Source organism: Taurulus bubalis (assembly GCF_910589615.1).
Source record: "Taurulus bubalis genome assembly, chromosome: 12".
NCBI classification, from domain to species: Eukaryota; Metazoa; Chordata; class Actinopteri; order Perciformes; family Cottidae; genus Taurulus; species Taurulus bubalis.
The window spans coordinates 13,840,022-13,850,117 of NC_136600.1; the positions used below are offsets into that span (position 1 = coordinate 13,840,022).

At 42.5% G+C, this 10,096-nt stretch overlaps 1 protein-coding gene across 1 annotated transcript; it reads left to right on the forward strand.

Moving 5' to 3' along the window:
* Positions 1–279: 279 nt before the first annotated feature.
* akirin1 (akirin 1) lies at positions 280–9,495 on the forward strand. Its single transcript, XM_079227009.1, has 5 exons — positions 280–582; positions 6,579–6,725; positions 8,296–8,424; positions 8,781–8,852; positions 8,975–9,495. Exons 1-5 carry the CDS (start codon positions 378–380, stop codon positions 8,983–8,985), a joined length of 564 nt encoding a protein of 187 aa, XP_079083135.1. The 5' UTR covers positions 280–377; the 3' UTR covers positions 8,986–9,495.
* Positions 9,496–10,096: the final 601 nt, after the last annotated feature.

Consider the following 10,096-nt stretch of genomic DNA (forward strand, 5'->3'; position numbering starts at 1 on the left):
AACCGTAGCCTAAAGACAGATAAAGATAATACAAATGCGAATTGATTCAAATATGTATTACTAGCACAATTGAAAAAATACGTTTGGGTACGAATGACAGTTAAAATCAGTAGAATTTATAATCAAATCGGTTGTAAATATTGGAGAACGCCCCTCTTTTCCTCAATGGTACGGTCTGCCATTGTGACGTTTTAAAAATTCAGCAGGCAGGGTCGGCAGTTGGCTTACTACTCAGAGAAGAAAATCCGTTGTTGTGGAGAGGAAGAAAGGCTCAAGAAATTCGAGCAACATTTAACGTACAAACCACGAGCGACAACCCCACAGTTTTGCGGGTCGTTTTTTCTCCAGCTTACTTTCCCCAGTTTTCTTTAGCTAACATGGCTTGCGGGGCAACATTAAAGCGGTCGATGGAGTTTGAGGCCCTCCTCAGTCCCCAGTCTCCCAAGCGGAGAAGGTGCAATCCACTACCGGGCACTGCTGGCACTCCGTCCCCGCAAAGATGCAACCTCCGTCCCCCGGTCGACAGCCCAACGCACTCGATGTCTCCTACGGCCATGGGAGGCGAACACAGGCTCACTCCAGGTAGGAAATGTAAACGGAATTTACGGGTTTTTCCCCTTCAGGGTGGGTGTCATGGGGGAGGGGGTTTGGGTGGAGTGGACTGGAAGGGATAGCGAGCTAACGTCAGTTCATCTGAATGGGGGTTGGAGGCTAACGCTAAACGTTAGCTTAGCGAAGCTAGCGTCGGGAAGAAGGGGGACGTCGTCGCCAAGTTACCAACACGGATCATGTTTTACGAAGCATTATCAATCAGTGGATTCACAGAAGTAGAGGGTGGGGGGGGGGGGGGGCTCTGTCGGCATTCGTCGGTGGCACCTTGCCAGCTCATTGTACTGTTGCATAGTTGGCTGAATTAGCTTACAGAGGCTAATGTTGAGTTGCCCATGAACATATTAGCCTCAAAGTTATTTGCATAGCTAACGTTAAATCAAATATCGTTACAATTTCTAGCGTGGAACAAATTAAATTATAGCTATATGACTACCCCCTTTTCAGATTTTGCCTGTACAATCCGTAGCGTATGGACTATGTGGATTAAATCCCGTGATATATTCAATTAAACATTCATTTGAAAAATGGAAAGGTGTTGAAACAAAAGACCCTGCCTGTACTTTAACACATGGGTGACAGACGAGCCTTTTGGCTCTCCTGACGAGACAAATGGCATCACAGCAGCAGGCACATCATGGCAGGCTGTTAATTAGGAGCTGCCTGGGTAATGTTCCTTGGCTTCAGTGGCACAATTGTCTTGCATTCAGGTGGGGGTTACCATTATGCACTACGGCCATTTCTATTCCTCTTATGGCCTGCAGGACATTGTTCATTTCCTTTTATGTCTGTCATCTACTCTCCCTTTCGACTGGAAGAGCTCCGCTGTGAGCATTGAACGGGCGTTGGGCACACTAGTAGACACAAGACAATTACCTAGATGTCTGCACTGCGATCCAGGGAGGCTGATTGCATGTGCCAGAGACACAGATTGGGCAGCACATACCAGTGAGGCCTAATCTTTACGCTTTTTGAATGTTAATTACAACAACAAAAAACTTGAAATCATTGAATTTATTTGATCACTTCATTGCTGTGAAATGAGAGAGGTTTACAAGATGGAGACAGCTGTACTACCTGTGCTAAGCCATGCTGTTAACTCGTAGATTGTCATCATGTGCTCCGCAGTGGTTAGAAATCCATTTTGCATAGCCCAGCATATTATAAAGCTTATGGAGCCATTTATCCCCCCCTGATGTGATGAAGTGCCTTCGATCTTGCCACCAAGTATTGAAAGTGAAGAAATCTAAAATGAACGAATGCATTCCTCATAACCAGTTTTTATTGTCATGGTACTGCTTGGAGAAGACGTTTTCTTTGATGGCGTTCCAGTGGTTCATGTTTACTCCGTGGAGTTGTGTTTAGCCACTTAATCACTGTTAAACCTGTGTTAACTGGGGGTTCAATCTCCTTGTTTCTTTCTTTTTTTTAAATGGGATAGATTGACATAACATAAGTAGCTAGGACTGGTCACAATATGTTATTCCTCTATAGTTCTGTGCATCTTGACCTAGGTTTCAGTTCATCATGGACGATTTACCCCGTGGGGGAGGTAAATATTAGTAAAATGGAAGCTATTAGTGATGTTTTAAAAAAAAAAAAAAATATTAAAACAATAAACCAACACAGACCTCACAGACCCAAGTTTGCACAATGTGCCTGCAACGCACATTAAGACAAAGGCCAAATCATGGACTCTGTTGTTCCTGTTTTTTTGTGCACTGTAAGAAAATATGTGCTTCATGGTGCATATCGTTGTAAGATGACGCTGGTGGGTTATGCACACATCACTCTTGGCAAAAGCCTGGGAGGGTTTGCTGAGGGCAGACAGACAGAGATGATGGAAATGGCTTCACAGCTGACTTCCTGTGAACGTTCCGACTTCTGGTGAACTGTAATTGTCATTCTGGTAAGAAAAAGATTTCTAGTGATTAAGAGGTGTTTTGTTTCTGAGAAAGGAGAGGGCAGTTCCTTGCAGATGCCTGAAGGTGAAGACGCATTTTCATGCCTCTGTTATTGCTCACATCATTTATACAGTACGACTTGCTTATTATGGTTGCCCTGCTGAGTCATTTTTTTTTGTACGAACATAGCTCCACTATGAATACTCGTAGTGGAGCTATGTTGATGTCCGTACAAAAAATTAATCTTATCCGCATTTTTCAGGTTGTCGGTTCTAACGTTGCTTATTTAGTCTAAACCTTATGTTAAGAAGCTGAATTACAGAACTGCAGCTGCAAGGGTGAAGTCATGTAGATTTGTCAGCTGCAAACATGAGCTCCAGATACCAGGTAATACACTCACCTTCACCCATAAGAAGGCCCCTTATGGGACGGGTGTCGCAAGCATGCCTCTGCTGCGGTTTGCCAAGTGAAAGCAGTTTTGTATTTAACGAAAGGTCAGCTGTCACCCCTCCCACCCGTCTCTACCCACACATGCTTTTCAGCTACTCAGGTTTGCTTGTGGTTAGCAAGGCTGTGTGTGTGTGTGTCGGGATCCGACCCTGTCAATGTATCTTTAGGTAATCCTTCCATAATGTAGATAGGATCACTCACTCCGTTCTCCTCTGTCTCATTCTTATGCTGCTAGTCTAGTCTTGTGCTTTGCTAAAAATTCCCCCCAGATGACAGATGGGGCTGGTGTTTTCCTGGGACATGTTGTCATCTTAAAGGCTGGACTGGTACTACCCAGCTACAGTTTGGGTAGAAAATCGGGCGGGTCATAGTTAAGGCCTGAAACCTTGGTCAGACGGCAAGACTGCTCGTTTATCCTGGGCTAAAGATGGCCTGCTGTCTGGTCAGGAAGCTCTTTGTTGTTGTTTTTTACTGTTAGAAGTCATACTTTAGTGTTTTGCTTTGTGTTCCAAATGCATTGAGGAATTTAGTATTTGACTACTGTGCAGTTGTACCTTGTGAGTACGCTCTGCGGACGTCTGAGTACTGGCAATTAGTTGTGTCCTCGCTCATCTGTCCAGGCTTGTCCACGCAGCCACTACACTACAAGTGGTAGGGAACCGATCTACCTCACATCGGACTTGCTTCCTTTTACAATGTAATGTGAGATATATTCCTTTAAAAACAATTCATTGTTTCGCAATTATTTTTTTTTTCCCCATGTCTTTAAATTCTTTACTGCAGAAGGGGGCAACTTCAACTGACCCATAATACATCACAAGCTACTTCCTGGCAGTTGGGATATTCGAAACCCACCTCCCCCCACACTTCTTTCGCAGTGGAGGGTGAAATGAAATGAGTCAGCTTTGTTTCCTCCCCACTACCACATCCAATCTATCTGGCCGATCTCATGTCGTATTCACTGTTTGGCCGGTGCCTAAGCCTTTTAGCCGAGGCTTTCTCCACTGGGTCCCCCTGGCTCCCGGAAGTCTCTGTGATTGATTGCTTGGTCTGGTTGTGGCAGGGTCATTGTTGCCAAGCAACACCCACAATTGAGCTACTAGTAGTTGGCAGAGCTGGAAGTGATGGTCAGCCGGAGAAGGTTTCCACTGGTTTGGTGGATATACGGAGTAGTGCTATTTAATTGGACTACTGTATAATCCTCACTTGTGAAACTGGAATCTGTGAATATTTGGCATTTGTCCTTGAGAAATGACATTCATTTTAGATGTATTATCAAAATGACATGTAAATCCGCTTTCTGTCTATTAATTGGTTAAGTCATTGTTACAGCCCTATGGCTTGGGTACTTGGCTTTATAACAAGTGAAAAAAACCTGTGGTATTTCAATAAACAGCCTGTCAGATTAGGGTCCTGTATTGTTAATTCTGGAAGGTTTCGGAGGCCATTTACAGCAGAGAGGGTATCCGCAAAGGCACCAGTTCAAAAGTGCATGACTACACATGACGTGGCTTTCCTCCCCATCCAAACAAGCTGACTGAAGAGCAGGCTGAAGTGGCAACATGGCTTCTAGCCCTCTCCACCCAAGATAAATGAGGCAGGGTTCTCCAGATAGAGGCGCTACTTGCATAGACTTCACTTCCCGTATGAACTGAGTGAGATAACCAAATGTTTAGGCAGGGCTTTATCAGCTCTATTTGAGGCCTTGGTGTTTTTCTCATTTTTCCCATGACTTTTTTTTTTTTTAAGTTAAGCTTATAATTAGATATGTGTGTGCTGGCTGTGACCCATGTTAAGCTGTAACAGCAGCTGCAGCGTAGGCTTTATCCCAAGGAGGACATATTTATGATGATATGGGGAGACACTTTTTTTGACACGCATCTTTCTCCATGTGTACCTACAGTACCTTTTTTTTTATTTGATTAATTCCTATCCCTGTGATACATCTTTAGCTATAAATTAAGTATACATTCTCAGGCTAATAACTGTCATTTGTGTTAACAATGAACTTTTGTGTTATTTTGAAACTTTAGTAATGCAAGAAACAACCAGATTTACATGACACTTTTCATGACGTGCGTACTGTATGCTTGATATTGATCTGGTTTGATTCTGTCAACGTAAACAAACTGTGAATTGGAGACACATCTCGGATGTTGGAGCTTCCTTGAAAGCACCAGCAAGCAGTACACTTGAAGTGAAATTGAGATTATCGTGTCATCACAGGCAATATGGCAGCGTAACAAATACAATAAGTGGTTGTTGCAGTGTGCAAAAACAATTTTCAGAGAGCTTCTACGCTGCCCCCACTATACTGTGATCTGCTATTGGTTAACTGTGTCATGTTGTGCTTTTAGATGTGGGCTCAGGTGCCTCTTTCCAGTTTGCTTACTCTCCGTAGATTAAATGATTGTGACAATGCAGGCAGTTTGGAAAGAAAACAATCCTTAATTACGTCCCTGAATGCACAACGGTCTACCAAAACCATTGTTGTTTTTTTACATTGTAAAACTCCAGTTTCAGTCGGAAACATAAAGGATATGGTATTTTAAGTTTTCTGTACGTATTGCTTGTAATTGCAGATGATCTTGAGTACTTTTCAGGAAAACTGGATTTGGTGATTTATATATGGATTTATCCGGGCGCTTAAACAGTGCGTAGCTGAGAAGATGAGAAGCGCTGATTATCATGATTATAGTGAGAATGTCCTGTTTTACATCGTTTGCATTGCAGTCACCCAGATGTTTTCACACAAATCCGTTTATTTTGTCTACCCCCTAAAACCTCAAGCATCTATACAACCACTAAATAGACCTCAGAAGAATGAAAGGATTTTACTTTGTTCCACCTTGGTAACTAACGCTGATTTGTGTTGAAGCCTTCTCACCAGCTGTGGTGATGCTGACGTCATAAATAACTTTTGGAAGAGAAGTGAAAGTGACAGTCACAAGATCAGAAAGTGTTTTTAAGTCAGCTGTGTGTTTTGTTTTTCACAGCTGTAGTAGGTATGTCAGCCTGTCACGTCTCTACTTCCTATTGATGATTGTTTTTTGGAACCAATGTTGGGTGAGCGACGGCACACAGGAAGTGAACATGGCTTTAGTTCATCTTAAGAGCCCTGTAGATGATTACGCCTTCCTGTAATATTCCTTATTAATGCTGGAATACATTCAACGTTGTTTAAATGTGGTTGTGGTGGGCGCAGTGTTGAAAAGAACACGCATTAAAGACCAAACTAATAAATACTGATTAATTCCTGTAATGAATCACTATATAACCAAAACGATTGGGACAACTGCTACAACTGGATCGATTCATAATTCCTTTTCACGTACAAAATGGAGTCTTAAACGGCACATTATACATGTGCCGAAAACCATTAACTTAGCAGTTTATGGACATTACATCACAAAAGGAAAATGTTTTAGTTATGAGACTTGTGCTGACATCCAAGCAACAAAGTGAGAGTCTGAATTGCATTTGCTTTGAACGCCCATTGGGAGCACCCCTCATAACTGGCAAAGGGTTGAAAGAAATGTGTGCAACCTTCATTTTTGGGCGATGTCTGTCCTGGTTTAAACAGTCTGTGTCCTTGTTTCTGATTTCTCCCTACAGAGCAGATCTTCCAGAACCTCCGTCAGGAGTACAGCCGGATCCAGAGGCGGCGGCAGCTGGAAGGGGCCTTCAACCAGACTGAGGCCTGTAGCTCCAGTGACTCCCCCAGCCCCAGTTCCTCCCTCAACGCTCCCAGCTCCCCACCAGGTAGAAGAATTTAGGGTTGTGTGTGTGTGTGTGTACACACACACACACACACACGTGCGTGCTTTGTCTTTTACTCAAAAGGCCATGGTCATGTACAGCTCTAATGGCAACATGGCACTCGTAGTGCCATGTTGCCATTAGAGCATGTACATGTTTATGGATGTTTTCCCCATTTCCAACTAACATGTGCGTTCTTTTGAAAGCAGTTCTCTCGGTCTAACGGTCCAAATATAGAAACTTCTCTCTTCTTGCTTTTGAGTACCGTACCATTTTAGTCACTGTTTAGATCATTTTAGCTTTGCTGAGAGCTGTAGGAGGGTATTGTACTTTTGCTACACGGGGATCTAAATAACATGTCTGCTTTTGTTTTGTTCTGGTTAGCAAGTCCTTGAAGTGACAGCAGAAAACCATCAAAAAACAGAATGGCAACCTTTTTAAGCCTAATCTTTGTAACAGTTAAGAATGATAAGGTCATTCGTTCTGCAAGGCCTGCCAAAAGACCCTTGGCTGGACCTGCATGACCAACTCAAGTCTAAAGAGGCAGGCTACTGCTGCTCATCAAAACAATCACAAGGGCAGAGGAATTGTGATTCCAGATGTGAGTTTGTGAAAGATTTATAGTTGTTTGTGCCAAATCCAGCCCACTCCTGAAATCGAGATGTCTCTCATCTGAGTTCATTCATATACTGTTTAAATTCCTGACAAGTCTGCTTTTCGTTCTCTGCGAAGACTGTTGTGTTTTTTTGCATGCGTTTCAGATGGAACTACAAATGAATTGTACTTTCATGCTTCATCCTATCTACAAAGATAACAAGTCTAACTGATATAAAGTGTCATGGAATAATATACTGTGAGCTCAAAACAAAGATACAATCTTCCAATTAGTCCGTCCATATTGGCATAACTTTATGCCTCTACTTCAGTATTTACTGGAAAAAAACGTTGATAAATGAGTCGCTACACTGGCATCTGAAATGCGTGTGGATTGTGATGGCTTCAGTTTGTTTCAGCCCATCTTTTGTGTGCAAATTTGTACTGCAGCAGTCGTGTTGCAGTTTGATGCTTTGAGCACAATTTTGGCAGTTTGGGTGCGAGATGTAATCCATGCCCGAGGCCTTCCGGCTCCAGCGTTGCTCCTAATCACTCTGCAGGATGGTCTCATAGATCACAATGACTGCACTGTTACTAACCCGGCCTCTTTCTGTCTCCGAGACGGCTATTAAACCTTCATCCTCGCTCTGCCATCCTCTCTTGTGATTTACAAACGTTCTAGTCTAAATGGCTTACAGCAGACCTCAAAGACCACTGGGTAAAGGATCACCTAGCTAAAGCTGGCTCCAGTTGCATTGTGAAAGAGACATTGGGGAGAGAGAGGGAGGGCCCACATTAGTGCTGCATGACTCTGTTGGCTGGCAGAGGTGAGGGACGACGGAGCGCAAAGCTGTAAATTTGCACCTGGCCAAGCACCTATTTCTGGAAAAAGAACATTTCTGTCTGCGTGACTTATCGCTGCGCCATCGATGTGAGTGGATCAGCCTTCTCGTAGCTGATCTGATCTTGTGTTTCTCAGGTGCCTCAAGGAAGGACCAGCCCTCGTTTACACTGAAGCAGGTGAGCTACCTGTGTGAGCGGCTGCTTAAAGACCACGAGGAGAAGATCCGGGAGGAGTACGAACAGATTCTTAACACAAAACTCGCAGGTAAAGAACAAATGAAACGTCGCTCTTTTAATGGTTAATACTAAAAAAAAAATTATATATACTTCTAGATGCCACGGCAGGAAACGCGTGGAATACATATGGTAGAATTTTGGTGCCATCACTGAGCTATATTTATGTGGGTTTTACTCGGGTAATATTAATTAGCCACAATCGTCAAAACGGAAGGGTCCGTAAATAAGAACGACTATATTGTGTTTTTGGCTGTATTCACGGGGAAATTGATCACGGAGAGCAGACTTTATCTAGACTTTATTTAGCCGTTATCCTGTCCAGGTGTAGGCAGAGATATTGTTTGCATCGACAGCATTGCTCACCTTTTAATCTTCTTTTTCCAGAACAATATGAATCTTTTGTGAAATTCACACAAGACCAGATAATGCGAAGATACGGAGCCCGGCCTGCTAGTTGTAAGTTTCCTAAACCACCATTTCCTTCGCTGTCAAAATATACATCTTTGCTTTAATCTGTGTTCAGAGGTTGAACTGATTATCGTCTCTGACTCCAGTATCGATCATTCTATGTGTTTCAGATGTCTCTTGAACTCACAGTGATGAGATCCCAGCTTCCTCTCACTGGACGGCTGCTCTTCTACTGCCCCCCCCACTCCCCTCCCCTTGCCTCCCCAGTTAATTTTGATTTCATTTGCTTCTCCCAACCCCTTCCCCCCTCATCTTAAACTGTTTGGGTGCCATGGTTTATCCTCATTTTAATCCACATGTTGATTTCTTATTTCCAAACTATTGCTGCTGGCCAAAAGTTAGAAGAATCTGAAAGATAAACTATGTATGAAGCCCTTTTTTAAAAAAAAATTTTTGCCCCGTCTTTTTTTTTCTTGTTCATATGCGCTTTCTCGAAATCCTGACTAAAGCAGATCTGTGTCAAATCTCTTGCCGGCGCTGTAGAAAAAGCTTTTTGGCTCGTGATCATTCTGTATAATCTTCCAGCAGCTGTATTTAATGGCTCCTGCTTCTCACATTGTCCCCCCTTTTTCTTGTCCTTCACCCCTCCCTCACAGCTCTTTACCTGAGAATGTGGATTTTTCTCCCTTTTGAAAAAAATAAAAGTTCTGTGATTAAAATCTGTTGTCTGGGACGTTTTCTTGAAGCCAGGATGTGTTTTTAGTGATGTGGGTAGTTCTTCGCCCTATCACACGGTCTTCTCAGCAGATGTAGATTGCCCAGTTGAATTGTGGATGTTTACATTTACATTTTCCTTGAGCACCTAAAATTGTCTTCTCGTCCATGTTGGCTGAAAAGTTAAATGTAATCAAGACTATCTCACCGAGAACTGAAGCCGGTACTTTTGTGAGACACTTTTTTTGCAAAATGCTAAATTGCTTTATTTTTTTCTGTTTAATTCATTGTAAATGTGATGGATTTAGTTTGGAAGACTTATGTTGGCCTTTAAAAAAAAAAAAAATAATATGTATTCTGGTATTTTATTGACAGTCAAGAAAATGAATCCAATCAATTGACTGAGAATAAGTGTTAACCACGAAGGCCATGAAGTAGCTGTTCTGGACCGGTAATAATAAGTAAGTTCTTTTAAAGACTAAATGGTTATTTACTCAAAGGGATGGCCCAGATACCTATCTGCGGTTTTTATTTGTATTAAAATACTAGTAAAGTTGTGTATTTAAGAAATCACATTA

Excerpts from the sequence above, each read along its gene's own strand:
- akirin1 (XM_079227009.1), top strand. The coding sequence starts at position 378 with ATGGCTTGCGGGGCAACATTAAAGCGGTCGATGGAGTTTGAGGCCCTC. Across the intron at positions 6,726-8,295 it reads CGCTCCCAGCTCCCCACCAG|GTGCCTCAAGGAAGGACCAG; the intron begins GTAGAAGAATTT and ends TGTGTTTCTCAG. Across the intron at positions 8,425-8,780 it reads TCTTAACACAAAACTCGCAG|AACAATATGAATCTTTTGTG; the intron begins GTAAAGAACAAA and ends TTCTTTTTCCAG.